Source organism: Pseudozyma flocculosa (assembly GCF_000417875.1).
Source record: "Pseudozyma flocculosa PF-1 unplaced genomic scaffold scaffold00015, whole genome shotgun sequence".
In the NCBI taxonomy this organism is placed as follows: domain Eukaryota; kingdom Fungi; phylum Basidiomycota; class Ustilaginomycetes; order Ustilaginales; family Ustilaginaceae; genus Pseudozyma; species Pseudozyma flocculosa.
In genome coordinates this window covers 575,206-601,829 of record NW_006920883.1, presented here as the reverse complement: position 1 = coordinate 601,829, position 26,624 = coordinate 575,206, and the positions used below count along the sequence as shown (strand labels likewise).

General features: G+C 64.7%; 9 protein-coding genes across 9 annotated transcripts in view; 4 read left to right on the top strand and 5 right to left on the bottom strand.

The window, feature by feature from the left end:
- Positions 1-4,879: 4,879 nt before the first annotated feature.
- On the bottom strand, positions 4,880-5,890 carry PFL1_04674 (uncharacterized protein; the record flags this gene model as incomplete). The annotated part of the gene is made up of 3 exons (XM_007882200.1): positions 4,880-5,454; positions 5,555-5,627; positions 5,729-5,890. The coding sequence occupies 3 exons, from the start codon at positions 5,888-5,890 to the stop codon at positions 4,880-4,882; spliced, it is 810 nt and encodes a 269-aa protein (XP_007880391.1).
- A 916-nt stretch (positions 5,891-6,806) lies between these two features.
- Positions 6,807-7,943, bottom strand: PFL1_04673 (uncharacterized protein; the record flags this gene model as incomplete). Its single annotated transcript, XM_007882199.1, has 2 exons — positions 6,807-7,128; positions 7,222-7,943. The coding sequence occupies 2 exons, from the start codon at positions 7,941-7,943 to the stop codon at positions 6,807-6,809; spliced, it is 1,044 nt and encodes a 347-aa protein (XP_007880390.1).
- A 1,078-nt stretch (positions 7,944-9,021) lies between these two features.
- Positions 9,022-9,952, bottom strand: PFL1_04672 (uncharacterized protein; the record flags this gene model as incomplete). The annotated part of the gene is made up of 2 exons (XM_007882198.1): positions 9,022-9,036; positions 9,059-9,952. 2 exons carry the CDS (start codon positions 9,950-9,952, stop codon positions 9,022-9,024), a joined length of 909 nt encoding a protein of 302 aa, XP_007880389.1.
- Positions 9,953-10,574: 622 nt separating this feature from the next.
- PFL1_04671 (uncharacterized protein) lies at positions 10,575-11,516 on the bottom strand (the record flags this gene model as incomplete). Its single annotated transcript, XM_007882197.1, has 2 exons — positions 10,575-10,832; positions 10,878-11,516. 2 exons carry the CDS (start codon positions 11,514-11,516, stop codon positions 10,575-10,577), a joined length of 897 nt encoding a protein of 298 aa, XP_007880388.1.
- Positions 11,517-12,676: 1,160 nt separating this feature from the next.
- On the top strand, positions 12,677-13,882 carry PFL1_04670 (uncharacterized protein; the record flags this gene model as incomplete). The annotated part of the gene is made up of 1 exon (XM_007882196.1): positions 12,677-13,882. One exon carries the CDS (start codon positions 12,677-12,679, stop codon positions 13,880-13,882), a length of 1,206 nt encoding a protein of 401 aa, XP_007880387.1.
- A 937-nt stretch (positions 13,883-14,819) lies between these two features.
- On the top strand, positions 14,820-16,061 carry PFL1_04669 (uncharacterized protein; the record flags this gene model as incomplete). Its single annotated transcript, XM_007882195.1, has 1 exon — positions 14,820-16,061. One exon carries the CDS (start codon positions 14,820-14,822, stop codon positions 16,059-16,061), a length of 1,242 nt encoding a protein of 413 aa, XP_007880386.1.
- Positions 16,062-18,223: 2,162 nt separating this feature from the next.
- PFL1_04668 (uncharacterized protein) lies at positions 18,224-20,380 on the top strand (the record flags this gene model as incomplete). Its single annotated transcript, XM_007882194.1, has 1 exon — positions 18,224-20,380. One exon carries the CDS (start codon positions 18,224-18,226, stop codon positions 20,378-20,380), a length of 2,157 nt encoding a protein of 718 aa, XP_007880385.1.
- A 21-nt stretch (positions 20,381-20,401) lies between these two features.
- On the bottom strand, positions 20,402-23,934 carry PFL1_04667 (uncharacterized protein; the record flags this gene model as incomplete). Its single annotated transcript, XM_007882193.1, has 4 exons — positions 20,402-20,592; positions 20,788-21,214; positions 21,394-22,527; positions 22,633-23,934. 4 exons carry the CDS (start codon positions 23,932-23,934, stop codon positions 20,402-20,404), a joined length of 3,054 nt encoding a protein of 1,017 aa, XP_007880384.1.
- Positions 23,935-24,989: 1,055 nt separating this feature from the next.
- The window catches only part of PFL1_04666 (uncharacterized protein), a gene marked incomplete at both ends in the record, with an annotated part of 4,424 nt that continues 2,789 nt past the window's right edge, over positions 24,990-26,624 (top strand). The window contains 3 exons of the mRNA XM_007882192.1: positions 24,990-25,415; positions 25,530-25,636; positions 25,766-26,555. Coding sequence (XP_007880383.1) covers positions 24,990-25,415; positions 25,530-25,636; positions 25,766-26,555 — 1,323 coding nt within the window. The remainder of the gene's footprint in view (positions 25,416-25,529; positions 25,637-25,765; positions 26,556-26,624) is intronic.

Genomic DNA, 26,624 nt, shown 5'->3' with positions numbered 1-26,624 from the left:
GGACCGTGGCGGGAAAGGGCGAAAAAAAACGTAACGGAGACTGGCAGAGGCGCTCAGAAAACTACGTGCATCCCGGACTTTGGCCGCCGATAATTACGGGAGAGCGTCGTTGATCTGCTCAGGCGCTGGGAAAACTACGTGCATCCCGGACTTTAGGCCTCGAGAAACCACGGGAGACCATCGACGGGCTGGTCAGTGGATCAGGGACGGCCGAAGAGGAAGCCACGAGCCCGCCCGCCCGGCCTCGCTCGAGCTTGGCTCGAGCTCGAGCGATCCTAGCCTGCCTAGCCTCCTGCCTGATCCGCCGCTCGTCGACGGCAGCACCCTCGGGTCCAGCTACACGTGTACACGCAGGCCGCCGCAGGGTCTATCCGCTGCAGATGGGCCAGGCTCGGAGGCCGGGGCTCAACGTCGATGGGGCACCACGCCGCTGAGCCAGCCAGGCCTGGCCTGGCCTGGCCTGGCCTGGCCTGGAGATAAGCAGCCGCCACCCAAAAAAATTACGGGAGACCGTCTACCCCTATCCGCTGCCCTGGCCTCGCCCGACCGCGTCGCGCGTCTCCCTCCCGTGATTTTGGAGCGACGCGGGAGACTGCTCCCCTGCCGCTTTCTCGTTGGCGTCGACCCGTCGACCCAAATTCAGGAGACTGCTCTCCTGCCGCCCTCTCAATCGGGTCGACGGGTCGACTCGTCGACTCTAATTCGGGAGACTGCTCTCCTGCCGCCCTCTAATCGGGTCGACGGGTCGACACGAATTCCAGCCGTCGACCCTAATTCTCCAGACTGCTCTCTTGCCGCCCTCTCGATGGCATCGACCCGTCGACTCCAAACCGAGCCGTCGACCCTAATTCTCCAGACTGCTCTCCTGCCGCCCCTCGATGGCGTCGATCCGTCGACCACAACTCGAGCCGTCGACTCTAATTCGGAAGACCGCTCTCTTGCCGCCCCCCTCAATCGGGTCGACCCGTCGACCCCAACTCGAGCCGTCGACTCTAATTCTCGAGACTGCTCTTCTGCCGCCCCTCGATGGCGTCGACGGTCGTCGACCCGTCGACCCTAATTGAGACCGTCGCTCCGAATTTGGTCGACCGTCCTGGCCCCTCGCCCCGTCTCCGACCTCCTCCCCCCCGATCCAGACCAGGCGCCCAGCCGTATCTCCGTCGTCCGTCCGCCGGGCCAGTACCGGCGCTGCCGTAGCTCCGAGGGTATCTCCGTGTTGCCATAGCTCCGAGGGCACCGCTTCGATAGGCAGGCGCTCCTGGCCGTCGCGTCCTCACGTCGCGTCTCTCCTCTTTCCAAAACGCAGAAAAAAAAACGCGACGACCACGCCCGTCGAGCCAGCGCGCGGCAGGCACCGAGCTGGTCCAGGACCCCTGACACGCCACACCTTCCATATCTCTCCTTCTGATGGTAGCACTCCGATACCCGATCGGGGCGGCAAGAAAAAAAATCCCGCCGAGATTCAAGCTCCCGTCCGCACACGCATGCATTCATCGACCGCGGCAAGGAGTCAGTCGAGCCACGGCCATGGGTCAGACCACCCTTCGCCTTGGTCGTGATCAGACCGGCGGGCTGCCGGCTCAGTGGCGGCAGAAGAGGACGGGATCGCCTCGGTGGCGATCTCGACGCTGAAGGACGCCTGGTCTAGCCACAGCCCGTCGGCTGCAGGGACGGCGAGCTGGGACATGCATGCCTCCGGCCTCCATGGGCTCCCAAGTCGCTGCAGAGGCAGACGTCGAGGAGCAAGGCCGGGTGCCCAGTCGTGCAGTAAACTCTACGGCGGCGTCTCTGGGGACCAGCGCTCGGCCTCTCCGACCCTCAGAGTGAGCGAAGCCGGCGAGCACGCCTCTGGCCGGCCTGTCCCCGAGCCTGGCCTAGCTTAGCCTAGCCTGCCGGCCTTTTGCACACGCCGAGATCAGCACGCTAGCTGTGCCTTGCACGATGCAAGGAGGACGTAGGCCGGTCCGTACCAGCCTGCAGCCTCGTCGCTCGCTCTGGTCGCTCTTCTGCTTGCTCGCCCGCCGGCGTCGGGATTGCGCTGCCTCCCTCCTTCGGGATCGCGTAGCCGTATCGAAAAGAGGCCGGTAGCTGGACGCCGACAGGCCAGGCCCTGGTTGCGTCTGCCAGCCAGGCAGCTACGGTACGGTGGAGCTGTGTTGGCCGTCGTGCGTGAAAGCAGAGACAGGCAGGCAGGCCAGGGCTGCGGTGCATGCACGCGTGCAGCGAAAGCTGGACGCTGGCAAGACGTACGCATATGGCGAGGGGGGGAGGCTGGAGGGGGACGAGGCGAGGAAAAAGTCGCCGTGGGTAGGCAAGGCCTGCCTGGCGTCGGGCCAGCAAAGCGAGTCTAGGGCCCCGAAGCTTTGCGTTAGTCGACAGTTTCCGCTGGACCCTGACGCGTGCCCGCGTGCGTGTCTTCAGCCCGAGCCCAGGAAAATCCAGAGACGCCAAAAATGCGTTTCGCGAAACGCGTCGAGCGATGCCCCCCCCAGTCAGCCGCTCCACACCCACGAGCTGGAGCCAGGGCCAGTTGCCCAGCCTTCAGCCCTCTTGCCGGTCCTGTACGCGACGTGGCGGCGCCCACCTCTTCGAATTATTGACCGCACGCCGTTCGCGCTCGAACGGCGTCTTCCAGCCATGCCGCCAGCCAGCCAGCCAGCAGCCTCTGCAGAGGTGACGCGAGGACGGCCCGGCCGCCCGCCTAGCCTAGCCTGCCTCTTCTTGCGTATGCTTACACCTGCAAGGCCGCCAGCAGTACTAGCAGGCAGGCCCACAAAGGGGAGGGCCGCGCTCGGGCCTGGTGCTGGCCAAGTTGTTGGTCGCAGCTGCTGCCGGGGCTGCACCCAACCTGCAGCTTGGTCGAATCTCGCCGACTCTCCGTCGCTGCGGCGTCGGCCCGGAAGCAGAGGAGCAGCAGCGCTCCGGCCTTGCTTGGCGTGCGTGGGCCTAGCCAGCTGGGCTGAGGTGCCGTGGTGGGCCAGCCTGCCCGCCTGGTCCGATACGTACGGTGGTCGACCCCCCGCACCCTGCTTCGCATCCGTAGCGCACCAACCGGCTCGCTCGACCGGCCAGCAGCAGCGCCGTGTGCATGCGTGCGTGCGTATGGCCGCTGCGAGGCTAGGCCGGCCTGCCTGCTTGCCCCACCTAGTACGTGCTCCTCGCTGTCGGGGCATAAGCAACAGGCCAGGCCAGGCGAGTGCCTTCTGGATGCACGCACGCGCGCAGAGCCTCGTCCGTCTCTCGGAACCGACGGCAGGTGGGAGCTTCGGCCAGAATCGCCCTCAGCCCCCGCATCTCTTCCGGCTCCTCCTCGACTCTGCTCCTCGATCTTCTCCACGCCATACCTGCCTCTGAGCTCCCGAGCTGTGCCACCACACCGACATGCTACGAACAGCCCTCCTTGACGATCTGGCCCGCGGCACTCGACCTCCTCCACCCTCGACACTCGTCCGCCTCGATCCTCCTCGGCATCGCGGCTCTGATCGGGGCTCGTACGCCTTCGGCCTTCGCCATCATCGGGTGGCTGCTCCATCGAGCGGCTTCGGTCGACTCTACTCTGCAGCCTCGCTATTTATCATCGCACTCGGAGTCCTTCATCATGCTCGGGCGCACACCTCGCCATCGACCGTCCAACGACTCGTATGGCCTCAAATCCCGTGTCGTCTGCTTGATTCGTCCCGCTCGCTCCCATCGTCGGCTTCTGCACGACAGTCTCTGTCCCTTCGACGCCCTGATCGCACGACCACCGTTGCTCTCCCGTCAGGCCGCCACCCCCTCACCGACACTGTCGACGTCGCCAACGTATCGGCTAGCGCCGTTCTCGCCTATTCGTCGTCGTCGTGGCGGCTCCGCCATCGTCGTATACGCTATGCCGCATCGGTCCCGACCATGTTCGCCCTCTCGAAACCGTCGTCATGGTACGACTTCGCCGCCATGCCTCAGCACGCCGCCAATGCCTCAGGACGCCGCCATCGTCGAGCAGTCAACCCGAGCAGCGCCGCAGTCACCATCGACCTGGCCATACAGTGCCTGCTTCCGAGGGCAGCGCTGCACAAATTGGGAGCAGCGAGTCGACGCAGGCTTCAGCGAAAGCCGCGACAGGACGACGGTGAGTATCAGTGAGCACGCACACAGGACCGAAGCAGCCCTGGGCGGACCCATGAACGAGTGCTGACCTCGTACATGGCGGCGGGCCGATGCCTGCCGGCTCTTGACGATGGAGGCAGACCTCTGCCCTTCGCAGAGTTGACCCGGGCTCGACCGAGCAAAAGCTTCGACCCTGCTGCCTTCATATCTACATCAGCATCTGCCAGGAACCTCGCGACATCTCCTCCCTGGGTCGACAGTCACGAGCGTCGAGCCGACGCACGGTTCAACGTACGGCTGCGACCCCTCCGTTGCGCCTGATGACGCTGCCCGTGTCAGGGCTCAGACGTGCCCTACTGCCCTTCGCCAACAAGGCCGAGCCTGGCACGCCTTTGATTACGCCGGATGACGTTTCGGCGCCAGCGACACCCTGGTGAGCACGCATCCGACCAAAGCAGAAAGAACGAATCGGGTAAGGCGACGGGGGATGCGGACATCGCTGATGCCGCTGTCAAGCCTCGCGCGACAACCTCTCGGAGAAAATGAACGCAGATGGCAAGCGATGCATTGAGCGAAGCGACAAGCACAACGCAACGGCGGACCCGACGACGGGATCAAGGGTTGGGATGGGCAGAACCGCGAGCATCACCGAATCGGTGGCTATCATGACGCGGCACGGATGAGAAGGAAAATGACGGCAAAAATTAAAAGGAAAAGCGGTCGAGCACCGTCGGGCAATCTGCTGCGGCACCTTATTCAGCCATCCGACCGACCCGACGATGCTATCGTGCTATCAAGAGTCGGGATCATGACCGCTGCTTGCGCTCCCGATGTCGCCCGTAGCCGGGCGTGGGGCAAACGCGATGGGGACCGCGGGCGGCTTTCGCGACACGAGGACTTCGTTGACGTGGACCTGCCCGACAAAGACCATGAGCCCGTTTGGGAAGCGGGGAATGGCAAAGGCGGTGTAGCTGCGGACGGTGAAGATGTCGCGGCCGGCGAGCGCGGCGCGGACGACGAGGTCGTGGAAGAACATGATGGTGTGGGTTGGCGTGTCGACGTTTCGAAACAGCCACAGGTTGAGGTCCCCGCCCCTCGTACGGCGGCTGACGGTTCGCACGACCCGCGCCTTATGCTCGTAGTCCAGCCACCCGGCAGGAGGTGGATCGAAGCGGATGAGCCGATGCAGGTTCCTTTGCGTGAACTCGTCTGGCGCAACGTGCGGCCGAAGCCGTTCCAGCACTTGAGTCTGGAGGTCGTCAAAGAGGACCGGGTCGCCGAATTTGGCTTCGCCCGCCGCCCTTCGGATCATGTCAGGTGGCAGCCAGGTCGGGACAGTGAGCGGTGGCATCGCAGCCGGCGGCGAGGCTGGATCGCGGGTCGAGGTCGACGCGGCATTGTAAGCGGGCTGCTGCCAGCTCGGCGTGGCTTCGGGGTGTGTGAAGCTCGGAGCGCCGGTGCCACCTACCAACACTCGACCAGACGTGCTCCTGTGACGAGACCGCGAGCCGACCACGACCGAAGCAGTACCAGCGTGCGAGCTGCCATGGCCCGCGGCAAGAGGATGGGTCAGAGGGTCAGGAACAGCGACAAAGCTGGAAGACGCCTGCTCCTCCGCCCGTTCTCCAGCGTCAGGAAGGACTTGGCCGGCGATGAGATCCTCGAATGAGGCGTAGTAGCGCATGAGGTCATGTCCCAGCCACCCGCCGGGGCGCTGCGGAGGAGGCGTTGCCCAGACGGCGAGCGAGAGAAGCCCAGCGACGAGCGGCAGCAGCACCGCTGTCGAGGAGCGGAGGGCACGCATCGCGCTGATCTTCGGTGAGGCGCAAAGGGCTGGGATTGGCTGCAATGGGCGTGTCGGAAAGGACTAGATCGGGCTGCGATGCAGCCTTGAGAGGGTGTTGGATGCCGAGATGCTGGACAAAGAAGGGGATGGTGGTAAGGAGCAGCGAAGCAGGGCGGTCGAGCTGCTCGATCGAGAAGGCGAACGAGCTAGTCTGCCCTCGCTCAGGCCTTGGGAGGACGCCCCGGAGCTTTGCACGAGGGCCTCGGTCCATCGGCAGCCCAGCCGGACAGAGGGATGCGTATCCGAGAGCGGACGGGGCGCTACTCCGGAAAGACACCGGCAGATGAAGGACAAAGGAACAGCTTCGATGCCTTGCACGCCTGGAAGCTCGCCGCATGGGTGAGAAGCCGACGAGCCGGTGATATCGAGCCAATGAGGACTGTGGGAGAGGTCGGAAGCGCACCTCCGCCGCACGATGCCTCGCAGGAAGGGAGATCACGTCAACTGCTTCAAGATACGGCGGGAAGAGCGGTGTAGGGAACAGGAGAAGTTATGAGTGCTAAGCAGATGCCGAGCCGTCTCGCTTTCGGCACCGTTACAGATAAGCGCAGGCGTGAGCATGGGAGAGAGACAGCGACTAGGGATGGCAAGCGTCGAGGGTCCCTATATTTCAAGAGGGGCCGATGTAGAAAGGGATAGATGTCCGTCTCGCGACGGCTATGAGAGATGCAGAGGCGGATCTGGGCGGTCAAGGTTTCTGCGGCAGATGTCGTGCGAGGGCACAAGGATGGCGGCTCATGTCGTCGGTTCGTCCGAGGGGCGTCAGACAGGGCCGTTCAGGCTGCCGCAGCGCTGCTGGGAGACTCTCGGCCAAAAAGATGCCATGTCGGACCGACCACGGAAACGTCGCTCGAGGGCGAGTCTTGCCCTGCGATCAGCTTCGAACAGCCCACGTGCTTGTGCCAGGAACGGCCTCAATCCGGCCTCTGGGTTCTTGCTTGCCTGACACGACCTCATTGACGTGAACCTGGCCGACGAAAACCATGTTGTGGGTGGATCGACGGGGAATAGCGAAGGCGGTAAAGGTGCGGATGTGGGCAAGCTGGTGCTCCTGCAGAAAGGCGCGCAGCACCAGGTCGCGGAAGAAGATAACGGTGTGCGTGGGCGTCTCGAGGTTGCGGAAGAGCCAGACGTCCTGCTCCTTGCGCCTCACACGCGGTGCCACACGCCGGCGCACCGCGAGAACGACGCGGGACCTGTGATCAAAGTCCGTCCAGCCGGTTGGGGCGTTGCCGAAACTGATGAGGCTGCTCAGACGCCGCGAGTTGAAGTCCTCCGACGTCACGTACGGGCGCAGTCGCTCCTTGAGCCCGGTCTGGACGGCCTCGAAGAGCACCGAGTCTCCAAACGCGGGATGGAGCGCGGCTCGGCGGATCAGGTGGGCGGGGATCCAGGTGTCGACGGTTAGGGGCTGCTCATCGTCCTGATGCGAGGTCGGGTCATGGTCGTGTGCCGTTGTCGATGACACTTCGTCCGGCGGCGGCGAGGACGGCATCGTTTGCGAGTGGGCCGATCTCGCTCCCTCGGGGCCCTCGACATCGGCGCTCCAAGGGGCAGGTGTGCCGTGGAAGTACGAGTGGTCTGCTGCTTGTCCGTAGTCTGGGTGAGCGCGCTGGTAGTGCGAAGGGCCTACATCAGCTTGCGAGTAGGCATGATTCATCGGGTGGTAGGCCGACAGACCAAGGGCATCGTTCGTAGGGGCGTAGGCATCGAATCGGTGGTACGACGGGTCGACAGCAGGCTGCCAGTGGCCGTAGCCTGCGGGAGGCTGATGCGAGAGCGGCACAGCGGCAGCGGCTTGGGAGGCGCTCGACTGTGCTGTCGGCTGCTGGAAGTCAGAGAGCAGGGGAAGGTCGGCAATGTCTCCGAGGTCGTCATAGTAGCCAACAAGGTCGTGCTCGGCGTTTGCCCATCCTCGATTCGGAAACGGCGGCGGCGCCTCGGCGGGAAGCGCAAAAAGCCCGCCGACAACGGCAAGCAGGAGTACGATCGACGGTTGCGGGAGGCGCATCGTGCCCGTCGTTGACGAGTTGACCAGGCGGGAGAAGAGGGGGGAGAGAGGAAGGAGAGGGGTGAAGATCAGAAGAGAAACGAGGGGAAGGGAAGTGAAGTGACGAGAGGACGTAGAGAGGCGAGTAGAAGAAGCAGGACCAGAAGAACAACTAGAACGAGGAGAGGTATGATGGCAGAAAAAGGAAGGGAAGAGGTCGAGGTGGGACACGATCGAGTTGCCCCGCTCGTTGCCACGGCCTTGTCGAGATGCTGGGAAGACGCCCCGGACGACGAGGCAGATGAAGGCATCAGCCCGTAGCGGGAAGATCGATCCCCGAATGCGGACGTGGGACGGGGCCCGGGGCGTCTCCGGTGGGCCTCGGACACTCCTCCTCGGAGGCATCAGATATGAAATACGAAGACAGACCGAGACTGTAGTCAGGCCGCTGGAAGCACGAAGGAGTGGGGTGGGGCATGATGTGCTCAATGAGCTCAAGCGGAGAGAACGACAATGTCGTGCGAAAGCAGGACGTACACACAGCAGCGCCGCCGAGGAGGCGTCAGCGGGCGATTCAACAGCAGCGAGGCAAGTCACGAACAAAGGTTGCGATTGAAAGCAGACGGCGAGACGGGCGGTAGAGGAAGGGCACAGCAAAAGAGAAGGGCAGCGGACGCTGCACGCGGAGAGGTGACGGAGGCTTTGGGCTTGGGCGGGCAGAGTTGCTCTTCAAGTGACTGTAAGCGAGCATCACGAGCCCCGTATCTTGCGCAGGCACAAGTCTTTGCGATCTGAAGACCTGTTCGAGTCGCTACGGCGCCATATCGAAGAAAGCCCGGCTCGAGCGCTTTGTCGCGAAGACACGATGCCGGTCGAGTGAAAGCCTTCGAACCTCGTTACTGAGAAAGAAGCGGCCATGGCATGGAGGGACCGGTCTCGTGCGCCTCATCGCCTTGCAGAACTTCCATCTCATCGGCCTCGTCCGCTGAAAACGGCGAGGGCGGCGGCGGCGGAGGCGGCGAGGGGGGCCACGCCATACCCGCTTGCAGCCTCTCGCTCGACGTCCAAAGGAGCTTCGGTCCCCGTGCACCGCCCGCTTCTACAAATGCCTGCGCTGCCAGGTCCCAACGAAGCACGGCCAGCTCGCTCAGCACGGTGAACTGGCCGAGAAAGACGGGCTGGAGGCGTTCGTCGTCGATGTTGGGGAGAGCGACGGCCGAGTAAATCGACCGAGGGCCCTGGAGCACTCCAACCGGTCTCTGGGTATCGTAAGGGTTGAGCAACGTGCGGTATGAGGCGAAGATGACCCGGTAGTCTGGCATGCTGATGTCGCGAAACAGCCAGGGCATAACGCGGGAGGACCGAGAGCCCCTCGAGACGTAGATGACGTGGTCGCGGAATGCTCGAGTGCGCGCAGTTGGCGGAGGGATGAAGTGGATCTGGTGCTGGATGTCGTGCACCGGTAGGCCGCGCAGTTCGACCAACAGAACTGCCCGCTCTCGCAGCTCGTCCATTGTGGCAGCAGCCATGCCCGAATTGCCGCCGCAGTAGATGCGACCATATCGCCTGTGAGGTGCTCGCTGCTCTCGGCCTCTGACCTGCTCGGCGTTTTGCTGTTGCTGAGCCAAATCTTGCAAACCGCTCCAGCGCCTTGACGCTCCGTGCGAGAGGCGAGTGTTGGCTTCTCCCTCGGCGGCTGTGGCAGCGGTGCCTTCGGCGGGGGCCGTGCCTCCTTCCGGTACTTGTTGGATCAGACGAGATCGAGAGGAAGGGAGCGCCGGATCTCCCGCAGCCGACGGATGCTGCAGGCTAGGACGGTCGTCACGTGGCGACCAGATAAGGCTGTCGGCCACCGAGGTCCATGTGTTGCGAGGAGCGCTGATGCTGCTCAGACGAGGCAGCTCGGTGATGCTATCGAGGTTGCTGAAGATGTCGCCGGCTTCTTCTGAAACGTCTCTGGGAGTCTGCGCGAAGGCCGTCCTCGACAGTAGGCGAAGTGCGAGAGCGAGGTAGAGCGCAGGGCTCTTCATGTTGTGTTGCTTTCAAGCGTGCAGCGGGGCGATGTTGAGGCTTGCACTGGCACCGCACCGAGATAGAGCAGAGCGGGGCAAACAGGAAGGTCGAGAGAGCAGAATGGCCAAGGGAGAGTGGCGACTCGACGTCGACTCGATGCTCTTATACGACCTGTGATGAGCAAGATTGCTGTTGACCAGCACCGCTGATCGCAAGCGATAGCGACGGCAGGCGTGGAAAGATGACCGGCATGCGTGGCGGGACGTTCCGGGGCGCAGGAGGCGGGGCGCTCTGGCGTGATTGGACGGAACGCAAGCCGACGATATGGACGAGGCAGTGCAGCGGCGAGCTCGAGATCCACGATTCGCCAAAGGCGATGCAAAAGGGCTTGCACGGCCCGAGTTGTTGAGCGGCGCCCTACGAGACGGATCAGCGACCGCTGACTCCTCTGCGGTCTATTTTGACCGATGGCATATGCCGGATCAGGGGCCGGGTCAGGTGGAGAGCGGCGCGAAAGAGGATATCTAGCACAATAGAAGAGACGAAGAGACGAGGGAAAGAGGCTAATGCGCCGATCTATGGACGTTGGCGACGTTGCTAGCCCCCTGTCTGCACATGTTGGACAGCGAGCCGCCGGAGCTAGTAGGCTCTGTCCTCGTCGAGAACAGGTAGGGGCTGACGGCCGGTCAGACTGATGAGACCCTCGGGCTTGTCCAAGGCGGTGAGGTCCCAGGGGACGACGACTTCGCCGAGCAGGTACTTTAGTCCCCCCGTACCTCCGGTGGGAAGGGCAACAGCTCTGTAGGCGAGCACATCGGACCTGTCGGCTCTCTCGTATGCGCGCGAGCGGATGCGATCGTGGATGAAGACCACCGTATAGCCGTCCAGCGGGATGTCCTGAAGGAGCCAGGGCATGGTGCGACCAAACCTCGGTCGGCTGACCGAGTCCACGACGCGCTTGTGGAAGTTGCCGTTGGGTGGGGATGCAGGAGCGTGGTCGAAGCGCAGGACGGTGCCAATGGACGCCGTGCGAGAGCTTGGAGCCAGGTAGTGATGCAGCCTTGCGAGAAGCTCGCGGTGGACGAGCTCGTACATGGCCTCGTTGCCGTACCGCCACACGTCCGGACGAGGTACGAAACGCGGCTTTTCTCGCCCTGACCGAACTCGGCGCGGGCGGTATTGAGAGAGGTTGTCGGCGTCTACCTGGCCCGCTCCATCGGCCTGATGCGGCTCAAGATAGGTCCGACGGTAGCTTCGAGGAAGCGATGTGACGATAACGGACGGACTGGATGACGGGTTGTCGAGATCGACCAAGAATGCGGCAGCGGGCCGCTGGTCGGTGTCGGTAATGCGTCCGTGAGACTCGTGTGTGGCGGCTTCTGGGACGAAGATGTCTGCATGCCTGGAGTGCTCGACGTCGGAAAGGCGGGGCAGGCTGACGATGTTGTCGAGGCCCTCCGTGAAGGTGGCGAAGTCGTCCGTCGTCGCCGCCGGGTGCAGGTCCATGGCGGTAACGAGCCAGAGCAAGAGGGGCAGCGCTGCCAGCCACCGGCCCACTCGTTGAGCGACTGTCGTCCGCATCTGGCCGTTCAGCTGCGAGGATGCTGCTCTCGGCGGCGTCTATCGGATGGGTGCCTCAAGCTGCGCTGAGATGGTATGGGTTGGGCCGAGCCTCGAAGCTGCAGGGAAGATGCCGACATGGTAGGAAGGGAAGCTGGTGGCGAGGACACCGGTCGAGACGAGGAGAGAAGACAAAGGGGAAAAAAGGCGGCGCCGCCCCTTTTCCCTCACCTCATCTGCGGGTCGCCGTTTCGGGGCGCAGAGGCACCGACAATTGAACTTCGCCCCTCGTCTCCTTTCATCATCATCACCACCCTTCCTTTGTACTGGCGATGCACACAGCGCCGGCGAGCAACTCAATCGGCGCTTCGCAGCGGCACGAAAGCCGCCGACAAGGCTCAAGACGGCACAGTGGCCCGTCCCCCTCCAGTCACGGCTATGCGAGGCAGTGTCGCCGATCGAGCCAGAGAGCGGGCCGGCAAGCCCACTCAGCAAAGTGCCGAGCGCAAGTAGAGGTGCTATGAGATGCCGGCGTCGACGAGGTGAGAACAGCGACACGAGGCCTTCGCTCACGCCCCTTTGCCGGTCGCTGACCATGCCGGCTGGCCGGCCAATGCCTGAATATCAGCCGTACGACCTCGTTTCCACCAGGAAACAGTCGTTCGGACGCCAAGGAGGCAGCAGCGACCGGCTGGTTGTCCGCCGCTCGCCGTCCCACGCCGTCTCCGAGGGCTTCTCGGTACGCGTCGCAGGCCCTGCAGTGCCTGTCCCTTGTCGTCGCCGCCGTCGCCGGTCGTCCGTCTGTGGCTTCCAAGGCAAACGGCAAAGGCGAGAGGTCGGTGGGCGTCAGCGGTGAGAAGCGAACTGCAGAGAGTCGAGTGGGCCCACTCTCGAGGGTTGGGGCTCTTCAAGCAACCTCACCCGCCCGCCAGCATCGCACCGAGGTGGCCCAAGGCTTTATTCAGCCATCCTCTCCGTCGCCCCGTGACAAAAGCCCCGCCACCGGCTGCTCTATGCTAATCTCGTTCCGTGCGAGCCGGTAGGGGCGAGGAGGGCGGAGCCATCACTGGAGGGCCTGGCGATCGTCAGCCCACCCTGACCTCCTAGCCTCGCCCCTTTCTCGGGCATCCGTCTCCTAGAAATCGCCCTGCCTCGGCATCGAGCCGCACTCATTCTTGTCCATGCAAGCCCCCGTCATGCGTCAAACGAGCGACAAAAGCAAGCTACGGCGGGCGTCATACCCGCTGTTGCTCTCGCTGATGTTGATTGGCCACCTCCTGCACGGCGGTGCCGCCGTCAATCTGCCATCCCTGTCTTGGCTCAGCGGTCGAATCCATCGAGCCGGCCAGCTGGTACCAGAACAGCAGCTCGGGCAAGTTATCAATGTCGACACATCTCTCCGGCTTGCACCCAGCGGCCTGCCTCGCGAACCTATCTCCTTCGAGCGTAGTCAGGGAGTCGACGGGCTCCCTCGGTCCGCAACAAGCCTCTTCCGTCCGCCCACCGCTGTGCTTCGCATCGACGGCGGCCCTACATCGCTCCTACAAGCGTCGGTCTCGCCTCCGCACGAGTCTGCGGATGTCGGGCGCTACGGACAAGGTCGCCTGAATCGAGACGACTACTCCCTTCAGCCACAGCAGCAGCGATCGCCGACTTCTTATCAGTCCGAGCAAGGGCGCTCCGACAGCGAGCCGGCCGGGTTGCATGATGCCGCGCAGTCTCATCTGCAGCCGTCCACTTCCAGCGAGATCGCCCTGGGCAAGCCTCTTCCCGTGTCGGCATCCGAAAGACTTACGCGCCTACTGGTAGGAGCGACGCCGCAGGACGCCGATGCCGAGCTGCAGGCCCACGAACACCCATCGGCAAGGCGGGGAAGGCCGAGGGCGCTTAGCGCATGGGACTACGGGAACGCAGACGTCTTTGAGCGGGTAAAGTACGAGATCCTCGAGCGGTTGCAGGCCTACATGAAGCAAGGTTCCGACATGACCGCTGCTGTCGGGCGCCTGATCGACTTTGCGCCGACGTACGCTGAGCCAGAAGATCCCAGGGAGCTGAGGCGCATCTACGACCTGCCCAAACACGCACTCAGCGACATCAACAGAGCGATACTGTTCAAAGACATCGACACGCCGTCGCACCGAGTCTACTTCCGCGAGAACAAGAAGCGCTCCAACGACCTCTCGACTGACGCTCGCAAAGTCAGCGTCTTTTCCGCCGTCGCCCTTCCTTGGCCCCGAGACTCTTCGCAGCGCGTGACGTTCCTCGGGGAGATCGTTGTGCTACGAAGGCTGGCGTTCACTCGGAAGAATCTGCCCAAGCGGCCGTTTGCCGTCAGCAAGATCTCGACGGGGCCACTTTTTGGTCGAGCACCGCTCGCTCGCAGCTAGAGCCATAGTTCTGGCACAATTGACGGGCCAATCGGCGAGTCTTAGCATCGGCCGCGGTGCTCAGTCGACCAAGCTGCCGCCGAGCACGATGCGACGCCGGGTCCGTGACGGCCGACTGATCGCTCGACGCAGGCCTTCGTGCTTCAAGCTGGGCTTGTACGTCGCGTCATCCGTCCTTTCATTGCTTCACCGCAGACCTATCATTCTCGACTGTTCTCGAGTTCCAGTCTAGTATGCCGCTCGCTTTTGATCTTTGCCGGTGTCTCCTTTCCGTTCAGGCCGGCCGTCAACCCGCTGTCCCCTCACGATGCCGTTGTGCCAGCTCGCACCGTCGCGACCATCTCTGGGCCTTAATCTGCTTCGACGTTCTCTCACTTCTCTGCCCGAGTCGAATCTTGCTCTCACCTTGATCCTTGCCACGCTCGATCCCTCGTCACGCTCTTTCGCCGCCGGTTCGGGCGCCTGCCCGCCTGCTCTACCCGTTGCGCCAGCAAAGAAGCGGGCACACGAGATCCTCGCCGCGAGCCGCTGATCTAGACCAGCAAGCTTGCCGGTTCAAGGCGAGGTACACGGGCCAGCTCGCTCATCGCCCTTCTTCAGCGAGCGAGAATCGACGCACGATTTGCGTGTGTGTGCGTTCGACCCACTTTGCTGTCCCGCGGAAAGCAAGCCGAGGTGGTCGCACGAAGCCTTCATAATTGACTCACTCGTCACGCCCCGATGCTGTAGGTCGCCACCGTGCCAGCATGCAACGCCCATGTTGGTCCCGCTCGGCGTCCTCGAGGGAGGAACGGTTGTGAAGGCGGGTCGATGGTCGATCCGCTCCCGTCTATTTTCCTTGTTTCTTTCTCCTTACCTCTCTTCCTCGTCGCTGTCTGTCCTCAACTCGCCACGTCTTGCCCTCTACCGCGTACCGTACCGGCTACAAAGCACGACAATGTTGCCCACCTTTGTCCGGCGCGGGCATCGACGCCCGATGCTCCTGTCGCTCCTTTCGCTGCTGGCGGTGCTCGCCCTGCTTCTGCCCACCAGCAGCGCGATGGAGCCACCTCCGCCTTCGTGGTTCGGCAGCGGTCCTGCCGAGTTCGGCGAGTACCTTGGACGACAGTTCGGCGACCACGTCGGTCCTGCTCCTCCCGCCGATGCGTCGGCCGACGTCGATACGGCCCTCAAGCTCGCCGTCGAACCGTCCTCCTACCATCTGGCGTACCCCAACCCTTACCGCGTCGACACTTCCCTCAGGATCGGTCGTGGCCCTTCGTCGTCGCGCCAAGGCGCAGGCCCGGGACGCTTCGACAGCGACAGCCTGCGCTATCCGCTCTCAACCGAGGGACCTTCGCACCAGCTCGACGACGCCGATCTTTACCACGACCCTGTCCATCCATCGCGCTGGCGGCTCGCCCATCCTTTGCACCCCGATCCGCCTCACGGCCCGCAGCAATACCGCCAGGACAGCCCCGCCTCCGTCGACGAAGCCGTCGCGCTGCCTATCCGCTCTCCGGAGTTGGTGCGCAGCTCGGAGTCAGAAAACGGAGGCGATCCCGCCTCCGCGCAAGGGATGGAGGAGCCTTCGGACCAGTTGTCGTGGACGGCCGAGCACGGCCCTGAAGGGACCGTCCGCCTCAGCGGCGAGACTCGGAGCGCTCGTCTGCGGGCCCGCCCTGCCAGGTTCGTGAGTCCAGAAGCGATCCCCATGGACGGCAGGGCCGGCTGGGTATGGGGTAATCCCGACCTCTTCGCCGAGGCGCAGACCGAAGTCATTGAGCGACTCGCCGACCATCTCGAGCCGGGAAGCGACCCCAAAGCGGCGCTCGGCACCTTGATCGACTTCAAGCCCATGATCGGTCGTCCCAACATGCGGCAGTACGTGCGCATCCGCAAGTCCCCGAGCCACCGCACGGGCGACCGGAACAAGGCGGTGCTCTTCAAGGACATCATGACGCCGAACTATCGGATCTACTTTCAGGAAGACATCGAGCGATCGCACGAGCTCTGGAAGCACGGCCGCGCGATCAAGGTTTTCTCGATCATCGCGGTGCCCTGGTCTCGGGACTCGTCTCATCCCAAAACGCTCGTCGGCGAGGTCGCCGTGCTCCCCGAGCTCGCCTTCAAGCGCGGCAGCATGCCCAAGAAGCCGTTCAAGCTCGTCGAGGATCCTCGTGGACCGTTGTTTGGCTGAGGAGCTTCTCCGGTTCGCCGTCGATGCAGCCGTGGACCTGCCGAGGGGCCCGACGCCTCCCGACATCGAGCGTGCTGCAGCGACGAAGAGCTCGAGCGGAACCGCGGCCGAGGAGACAGTCCGGACAGCAGACGGCACCTTTCCCTGCGCTCTACTGATCTTGCCGGCGCTTCGAGCGCTACAACTTGCCCGTAGATGCCTAATTGCTGCTGATTGCGGCGCGAAACAAGAATACGATTGCAGAATGATGGCAAAACGGCCGGCTAGGCGGGTCGCGGCGCCACGTCGTCCCCACTTGGGACCGCTTCCATTGGCCAAGCCGCGATATGGAGGGACACCTTGCGGGATCGAGCCGCGTGTGTCCAGTTGAGCGAGTGGCCAGTCTGGCTTGTGTCCTTCCCGCGCCGGCAAGCTCGGGTATTGTGGCCGAAGTCACGGTCGAGGAACCGGAGGACCGATTTCAGCGCGAGTCGGGCCGACGCGCCCAAGCCGACGTGCTAAAGATGGGCAGACGAGCCGTACTTCAGGGGCAAGAGGTCGAGCAGGGCAACATACACCAAGCCACGGCGCGCGAAGCCTGGAGCCTGCCCTGCGGGCCCCACACGCGCTTGGCTTCAGCGTCGGTGCCGTTGCGCGGCGGCGCGGTCAAAGTGGAGGCGAAAATGGCCGGGAAAAAGGTGGGCGCCCTTGGGTGGGCGAGCTTGCTTCTAAACTCCTCACTACGACCACCACCGCCACCACCATCATCCTCGCCGCCACCCGCCACCTCTTCTTCACCGCCTGCCCTGCCGTGCGGCTTTGATCGATCGGCGAAGAGATTACGTCGCATCCTTGCTACCGCCTCTGCCAGCGAAGATCGCAGCGTGCCTCTCTTCACCTTTGAACCGCCCTCCCGTTCGCCCGTTCGCCCGCGCAGACGAGACTCGGTCCTTGGGCGGGACCAACACCCACCACCATGTCGTCGAGCAGCAGCACCAGCGCCGGCGACCTGCGCCGCTGGATCGGCGATAACAGCATCAAGTTCTTTGGCATGTCGCAGTCGTCGGTCGTCGACTTCATCCAGGTCTCGGCATCCTCAGCCTCGTCGCCCACCGACCTCTTTTCCCAGCTCCAGTCCCTCGGCCTCCCGTCGTCCCCAGAGGCTCACCGCTTCGCCACAGAGCTCTTCAACCGCGTCCCCAGGGCCAGCCAGAGCACCAAGCCCAACCCCTCGTCCTCGACGACCGGTGCCGACCAAGGTGAGGCGGCACCCAAGGGCGCAAAGAGGGAGTCCAAGAAGCGGTACGGCCTCATCATGGACGAGACGGGCAACGAGGAGATCGAGATCAAGCCCGAGCGGAAACGCAAGAAGAAGAACAGGGATGCCCAGCTGGATCCTCGCCCCGATGACGACGAGACGCGGCGCCGGTCCAGGTCGAGATCCCGCTCCAGGTCGCCCCGCCCCACCAGCGACCGCAACCGCGACCGCGACCGGGACATCGACGACGATCTGCCCGAAGATGTGCGGCGCGAGCGAGAGCGGCTGCGCGATCTGGCCGAGCGCGACGAGTTTGCGGAGCGCATGAAGAAAAAGGACTCGGAATCGACCAAGCGCTTTGTCGAGGACCGCAGCTCGTCGAAGCTCAACCCCGAGGCTGCCGCGCGCCGGCTCCTGGCCGACGATGCCGAGGCGCGCCAAAAGGCCATGCCCTCGCTGCGCGACCGCTCGCGCCAAGAGTACCTGGCCAAGCGCTCGCAGCAGCAGATTGAGCTGCTGCGCCTCGAAATCCAGGACGAGGAGCGCTTCTTCCGCGGCATGAAGATGTCGAAGCGCGAGCAGCGCGACCTCGCCTACAAGAAGGAGGTGCTCCGCCTGGCAGAGGAGCGCGCCCGCATCGACGACGGCGATCAGGGCTACGCGATGCCCGACGACTACATCACCGAGCAGGGCAAGCTCGACATGCGCAAAAAAGGAGCAGGCCCTCTACCAGCGCTACGACGACGCCCGCACCGAGCGCCACGCCCAGCAGAACCACGCCACCGACCTCGACCTCTTCGAGCGCGAGCAGATCGACCGCTCCCGCCTCGTGCTGCCCGAAGCCGCCGCCGCCGCCGCCGAGCAGCAGCGGGAAGAGGCGGCGTACGACTACGTCTTTGACGAGAGCCAGACGATCCAGTTTGTCATGGACGCCCAGATGGGAGGCAGCGGCGGCGGCTCGCTCACGCTCAAGCCCGAGGACAAGCTGCTGCAGGAGAAGATTGCCGCCGCAGAGTCGGCGGCGGCCAAGATCGAGGCGACACGCAAGTCGCTGCCCGTCTACGCGCTGCGCGAGGAGCTGCTCGACGCCATCGCCGAGCACCAGGTGCTGATCGTCGTGGGCGAGACGGGCTCGGGCAAGACGACGCAGCTGCCCCAGTTCCTGCACGAGGCCGGCTACACGCGCGGCGGCAAAAAGGTCGGGTGCACGCAGCCGCGGCGCGTGGCCGCCATGAGCGTGGCGGCGCGCGTGGCCGAGGAGATGGGCGTGCGCCTGGGCCGCGAGTGCGGCTACAGCATCCGCTTCGAGGACTGCACCTCGGACGTCACGGTGCTCAAGTACATGACCGACGGCATGCTGCTGCGCGAGTTCCTCACCGAGCCCGACCTGGGCGCCTACTCGGCCCTCATCATCGACGAGGCCCACGAGCGCACCCTCAGCACCGACGTCCTGTTCGGCCTGGTCAAGGACATTGCGCGCTTCCGCCCGGACCTCAAGCTCCTCATTTCGTCGGCCACGCTCGACGCGGAAAAGTTCAGCGAGTACTTTGACGACGCCCCCATCTTTTACGTCCCCGGCCGCCGATACCCGGTCGACATCCACTATACGCCGCAGCCCGAGGCCAACTACCTGCACGCCGCCATCACGACCGTGTTCCAGATCCACACGACGCAGCCCAAGGGCGACATCCTCGTCTTCCTGACGGGCCAGGACGAGATCGACGCGGCCATGGAGAACCTGCAGGAGACGAGCCGGGCGCTGGGCAACAAGATCCCCGAGCTCATCGTGTGCCCCATCTACGCCAACCTGCCGTCCGAGATGCAGGCCAAGATCTTTGAGCCGACGCCCGAGGGCGCGCGCAAGGTGGTGCTGGCGACCAACATTGCCGAGACGAGCATCACGATCGACGGCGTCGTCTTTGTCATTGACCCGGGCTTTGTCAAGCAGAACTCGTACAACCCAAAGACGGGCATGGCGGCGCTGACCGTGGTGCCGTGCTCGCGCGCCTCGGCCAACCAGCGCGCCGGGCGGGCGGGCCGCGTGGGGCCGGGCAAGTGCTTCCGGCTCTTCACCAAGTGGGCCTTTCAGAACGAGCTCGACGAGAACACGACGCCCGAGATCCAGCGGACCAACCTGGCCAACGTCGTGCTGCTCCTCAAGAGCCTGGGCATCAACGACCTGCTCAACTTTGACTTTCTCGACCCGCCGCCCACCGACACGCTGATGCGCTCCCTCGAGCTCCTCTACGCCCTCGGCGCGCTCAACGACAAGGGCGAGCTGACCAAGCTGGGGCGGCGCATGGCCGAGTTCCCCGTGGACCCGCAGATCTCCAAGGCCATCCTCGCCTCGGAGCAGTACGCGTGCACCGAAGAGGTGCTGTCGATTGTCTCGATCCTGCCCGAGGCCGGCTCCCTCTTTTTCCGGCCCAAGGACAAAAAGGTGCACGCCGACAACGCGCGTGCCGCCTTTTTGCCGCCGCCGCCCGCCACGGCCGGTGCGCCGTCCGGCGGCGACCACTTCCACCTGCTCAACATCTGGAACGCCTATGTCGAGTCCGGCTACGCCACCAACTGGTGCGTCGACAACTTCCTCCAGCCCAAGGTGCTGGCGCGCGTCCGCGACGTGCGCGACCAGCTGGCGGCGCTGTGCGAGCGCGTCGAAATCGTACCGGCCTCGGTCGCCGACTCGGGCGGCAGCGGCGCCGGCGGGTCGCGGGACGGCAACGAGAGGATCCAGCTCGCCATCCTCTCTGGCTACTTTATCAACACGGCGCGCCTGGCAAAGGGCGGCGAGACGTACAAGCCCATCAAGGGCACGGCCGCGGTGCACATCCACCCTTCGAGCGCGCTCTACAAGCAGATTCCGCAGCCCAACACGGTGTGCTTTTTCGAGCTGGTCGAGACGAGCAAGAGCTTCATGCGCCAGTGCATGGCCGTCCAGCCAGGGTGGCTGCTCCAGGTGGCCAAGCACTACTTTACGCCCGACGACGTCGTGGAAAAGCAAAAGGGCCCGCGCAACGTCGGCGCCCCTGCTGCAGCGGCGGCGGCGGCCGGTGCTGCGGCGAAAGAGGCGCGGGCCTAATCATCGCCGCCGCCGTCGCGGTCATCGTCGCCGAGCCCTCGCCCCTCCTCCTCCTCCTCCTTCTCCTCGCTTGGCTACCTCGACCTTCTCTTCGTGGCCGCCGCCACTGGAAAAGTAGGTGCGCCGACGCGTGACGGGTATGCCGCGGCACGAGGTGAGGTCGATCTGGGAGAGAAAGGGATGCACGCTGAGGATCTCGTCGAGCGTCGAGGCTGCGTCGGTGCGGAAAAGAGGCGGCCCGTGTCGCGTCGCATCCGAGCAGCGGAGGGGACAGACGGATGCATGGTAAGCTAGCGATCCTGAATGTCTCTTCTTCTCCTTCTCCATCGCCCCATCGTGTCATCTCCGTCGCGTAGCAGCAGCAGCTACTGCAGCAATACGAAGAGTGACCGAAACGACATACGCACCTTGGACACCGGTGTTGGCGAGGTTGAGGGACTGCAAGCGTCCACCTAGTCCTATATCGTACCACTCTACCTTTCGTAATGACCGACGAGGGGCAGCGAGCTGGACGAGGAGGAGGTCGTCGTCGAGTTTCGTATCGGACAGGTCAAGGTGGGCGAGGTAGGTGCGTCGCGTCCCGCCGGGAAGCGGGACTGTACCGCACCCGGCGTCTGTCGTCATTGCTCCCTCCCCGTCGTCGTCGTCGTCGTCGAAGGAGGAGGAGGACCCAGCCCTGGCCCTCGTCCCGTGGAGTGGGACTTCGATTGGGATTCGACGGTGCGTGGCTGGCGTCGAGGCTTGGAGTGTTCGTTGCAGGGCCGGGAGGTAGGTTAGTGTGTCGAAACGTAGGACTTTGCCGTCTAGCCGTGGTAGGCGCGAGAGGTTCAGACGCTGCTCGATGGGTGGGTGGGTGAAAGGGCGGAAGGACGGTCGAAAGGGGGTGATGTGAGCATGCCAGGGATATTCGAACTCATCGTCGTCGCCGTCGTCGCTGTCGAGCATGGGCAGACCCGTCCTGCTCCAAGCGATACGAGTAGGGGCCGAGACTGGTGCCCAGATCGTCAACTCACCTCGCAACACCCGGCCAAGAACGCGACGAGGCACGCCATAAAGGCGGTGGGGAGCATGTCGCCCATGTCATCGCGGACGAGGAGCCGTTCAATGTCGAGCCAGGCCGGCATAAACGCGACGGCGCACACAAACGACGCGATCACCTCGGTGCCCGCCAGCGAGACCGACTTGAACCCGCGACCGCGCCGATGCTTGACCAGCAGGTACAGCGGCACCAGGATGTTGACCACGTCGTCGTCGTCCCACTGCACGCCGCGTCGCCCGCTCTGAGTGCTGCTCGGATCCGGTCGTCGTAGATCCGCTAGCAGCAACGTGTGCAGCCCTACTGCCGCCGGTGGCACGGGCGGTGACGGTGTGCCGGCAGCACCGGCGGCGCCTCTCTTTCCGCTTTCGCCTTCGTGCCCGCCGTCGCCGTCGCCGTCGCCGTCCCTGTGTCCAGTGCCGTTTCCATCGCCTCTCTGCCTGGCATGGTCGGCGCCACTCTCGTCATCGAGAGGCTCCTCGTCGATCCGGCTGGGCGCGCAGAGCGAAAAGAGGAAGCTACCGAGCCCGAGCGGGGTCAGCGTCAGTCCAGAGATATTGAGCTTGATCAGGTCACATCTCGGCGGCGCTTCGCGGGCCGCCACCTCGGCCGCTTGCTGCTGCTGCTGCCTCTGCTTTTGCTGCTGCTGCTCTTGCTGCCTGCGCCCGCGTCCACGTCGCTGCGGCGGCGCAGTCGTCGATGCGCTCGCACCGCCTGCCGCGCCATCAAAGTCCACGGCCTGGGCGCTGCCCCTCCCGCCGTCGAGCAAGTCTTTGATCCACGAATCGTCCTCGAGAACGCTGCCACCAGTCAGCTCGTTTCTCATTCCCGCGCACCGCCGATGCAGCGATCGGCCGCGCGCGGCATCGAGGCCCAACGCGAACGCAAGCACGTCGAGCTCTCCGTCCGCCGAGCCGATTAGCGAGTAAGACACATCGAGGCGCTGCAGCGTGCGGGCGCAGTGTTTGAGCAGGCTGCCGAGCGCCAGGTCGCCCACCTGGGTTCGCCGCAGACGCAGGTTCGTCAGGCGCGAGAGCGGCACAAACGGCGACCGGCACGCCAGGGCGGTCTCCGAGGCGCGCTCGACGGCGGGCGGCACCGTGTCGTCGGTCTGGCGCGGAGAGCGATGCGCTGGTGTCAGCCAACGGCGGACATCCAGAATTCCAGAGTGCCGCGCCTCGTCTTCGCGCCACTCTGCGGCCGGCGCTTCACTCACCAGTCCATCGACGTCGCCGAGCTTGAGCGTCTCGATCTGTGGCGCACCGACGAGGATGGCCTCGAGGCTCTTGGCGGTGATGTCGGTGCAGTCGAGGTTGAGGTACTTGAGCGTCGAGCCGGATCCGCCGCAAAGAGCCGCGACGGCGGCGTCGCCGATGCGCACACAGCCCTTGAGCGACACGACCTCGAGCCGGAGTGGACCGCGCGATCCCGCGTCGGAGATCGCCGCCGTTGTCGTGGCGCTGCCACCTGCTCGCGTCTTGTCGGTGGCATCGAGGTGCGCAGTAAAGAGGCGGACGAGCGAAGGGTCCTTGAGGCCGGTGAGGCCGTGGAGCTGGAGCGAGGTGAGGGAAAAGGCGGCCTGGCCAAAGACGGCGGCATTCGTGAGGCTGCGGGCGGCATGGCTGGAGAGGGCGGACGCCATGGTCGAGAGGAGCATGGGAGCGTCGGATGCGCCGCCAGAGGCAAAGAGGGGCAGCGAGGCGGGCATGAGGACGTGGGTCCTGGGTGCGCGCAGCGTCGACGAGGCCGACGAGGGGGATGAGGGCGCGGTGGGGAGAAAGTAGGTGGAGACGACTGCGCGGCTGAGCATCTCGGGGCAGTGCAGGCACATGGCCTGGAAGAGGGCAAACGACGACTGCGAGGGCAGCATCTTGAGGAGGGCGGCGTTGCGGCGGGTGAGCTGCTCGAGCTCGTCGGGCAGCAGCAGCGGGGCGTCGGAAGGTACGGATGTTGATCCGCATGTGTTTGCGGACGGAGACTGTGCGGAGGGGCCTGCATCGTTGCGGGTGCGTTTGGACCTGCGAGAGGAGGTGCGTGTTGCGCCGTCGGTGGCTTTGCCGTCGGGCTCGACGTAGTCTCCGGAGTGGTCTTGGTCGAGGCGGGTTGTGGCTCCAAAGGGTCTGTTGGCATCCCTTGTGGTGCGCCTGCGCTTCTTGGGAGGGGAAGCGGACGTGGTTGCAGCGGCCGATGGGCGATGGTGGGCGTGCTTTGCTCGCTGAAAAGTGTCTTGGCTGGGCAGGATCCAGGTGGGAAAGGTGCGTGCTGCGACGGTTGCGCAGAGGGAGGCGAGGGTGGGGAGGGGCAGCGATGGCTGTCGGTTTGCGCGTGCGAGCTGCCTTAGTTGGTTGAGGTCGAGGTGGCGTATGGAGATGTTTGGGTTTCTTGCGAGGGGCAAGGGTGCGTAGAGGTTCTGTATGCGCTGTTCCTCGTGCTCGTTGAGCTCGATTCTCTGGATGCGCTGGGACGGCTTGTCTGGCTTTTGGCGGCGTGCTGATGATGCGCGGTTTGGGCGCCTCATGTTTGTTTGCCGAGTGTTTACGACGAGCAAGTGGACGGACGTGGTTGCGAGGTGGCGATGCGATGGTGGGTCGGGTCGAAGGAGAGAGGGCGCGCCTCGAAGAAGCGAGGAGGAGCGAAGGCTGCGCTCGAGCCATGGGGCGTTGCAGGGCAGCCCATTCCCGAGATCCGGTTGTGCCTGCCTGCCTTGGTCACGCCTGGTTGCTTGCTTGCGAGCTGCCTCGACCCTGAGCCCGGTTGTGGGAGAGACGCACGCGGGCCACGCCTGGCCTGGCCTAGCCTGCCGCTTTCCCCCCTCCCCCGCGGGCAGAGGCAGGCCAGGCCTGGCCAGGCCCGGCGCAGGCGTTGATGCAGGCGCGGGCAGCGGAAGCGTGGCTCGGGCAGGCGGGCGGGCGGCAGTCGGGGGGCGGGGGGTCCCTCGTCAAGCAAAGCCCCGCCCCACTTTGGCCGACAGCAGCAGCAGCAGCAGCAGCAGCAGCAGCAGCCAAGACACAAAAGCCACGGCATGGCCTGGCCTGGCATGGCATGGCCTGGCCAGCCAGCCTCTCTTTGTTTTCCAACTCGACGAAGGCCAGGCCAGGCCGACCTCCCATGACCCTGGGGCCAGTCGAGCCCAACACCCGAACACGCTGCCGCGAAGAAAGCCAAGCCAGGCCAGGTCCAAACGCTCCCTCTGGCTCGCTCGCTCGCTGCGCCCAGGCCTGCTGGGTGTCGTGCCTACCTTTCCGCCGCCACCCTCACCACCACCGCCGCTGCATCGCTTTCTAGCTCCATCGCCTCGACTGCGCTCTGCCTCTTCGCCCTGCCCGTCCAACCCGACCATGCCATCATCGCCATTCTCATAGACTCCACCCCCCTCCATCAATCCATCCATTCTGGCCCACTAGCCCCACCGACCACTCCAGCTGCTCAGTCTCTCAGTCTCTCGGCCTCACACCCCGCCCCTCGCCCCTCTAGGGAGACCGCCACCGGATACCCCCTCTACCTCCCTCCTGCGACACCCGCACCGCACCGTACCGCACCACATCGCATCATTGCTCCGTCCACATCTCCGCCATGCCGGCCGACATCACAGCCGCGGGCGCCGCCGACGCTGCGCTGACAACGTCACCACGCAAGCGCGCTCGCATCTCGCAGCCAATCGAACCCTCGCCACCCGACTACAAGCACCAACACCACGGCCAAAACGCCAGCCGTGCGCATCCCCAGCACCACCACCAGCGCCATCCCGGCAACGACGACAACGCCAACGACACCACCCCCTCCTCTTCCGACGACGACGAAGACGACGACGCCGACGCTGACGGCGATCAAGACCACGCTCGTTCCTCCAGCGCGAATCAGTCGGCCTCGGATCATCATCGCGACCCCTCGCGCCCAACAAACGACGGAACAGGAGGCGCATCAGCATCAGCGGCAGCCGCAGCAGCCGCCGATGCCCAGCAGAAAAAGATCAGCTGCCTCGTCTGCAGAGACGCAAAGGTGAGCGGGACACTCCTTTTATCCTCTCGCTCGCAGACTCGACCCCACGGCTGTCGCCAGCTAATCTCGCTCCCTTGCCCCCTGCTCCCTGCTCCCTGACCTCGACCGCCCCAGGTCAAGTGCGTGCCCACCACCGAGGGCGAACCGTGCGTCCGATGCTCTAAGCTCGGCAAGGAGTGCATCTTCCGCACCCACAAGCGCGGCAGAAAGCCCGGAAAGATGTGAGTCCCCGCCGCGCGAGCCCCCCGCGACGCAACCTGCGCCTAGAGCAAACTCACTGACATCGAGCCTCTTTATCGTCCTTACCCCCATCTCTATCGCCCTGCAAACCCCCCCTCTCTATCTGACAGCAAATCGCAGCAGATCCAACGCCGCCTCGAAATCATCGACAAGACCCTCGCCGAGATCCAGGAGCTCAACCGCGACGTCCGCGACCCGGACGCAGAGAGCCTCGTAAAGACCCTTACCTGGCAGCTCCACCGCTCCAAGTTCTTCTCAAAGGGGCAGAAGCCCCAGTACACCCGTCAGAGCCCGCAGCCAACCCGCTCCGTCTCGCACAACCCCGAATCTCGCGCCAACGACAGCAGCGCAGACGCCGCCGGCGCTGCTGCCGGCGTCGCCGTCTCCGCTGCTGACGATGCGGACGCGGCGGCCCCATCGGCAGCTGTTCGTGACGCCGACGACCGGGGCCGTCCCGTCTCGACGGCCATGAGGGCCGTGCACTCGGGATCCTCGGTCCCACGGCACCACCAACACCCTCGCTCCCAGAGCCCGGTGTCCAGATCGAAGCCCTCGCTGGACGCTGGAGCAGCCGTGGCCCGGTCAAAATCCGACTTCAACATGCTGATTGACCTCGAGGACGAGGCTTCCATCGCACGCGTGCCAGACGAGATCTACACGCTGTCCAACCCGCTCAAGCTGCTCGCGCAGGCCAGCGGCGATCCCAGGCTCAGGCCGGGGGGAGGCAGCGGAAGCGTCGCCGGTGCTGGATCCAAGAAGTCCAAATCGGCCTCGGAGCGGGCTGGCGGCGGCGCCGGCGGTGGCGATGACGACGAAGAGGACGACGGCGACGATGATGACCTGGACGAGGAGGGCAACCCGCGGACGGGCGAGGTGGTCGCAGAGACGATCGAAGAGGTTGTCGAGGCTGCCTCTGGCCGCGGCCCGCGGCGGAGGCGGGGCATGGCCTCGCGCCACGCCGGCACCGCT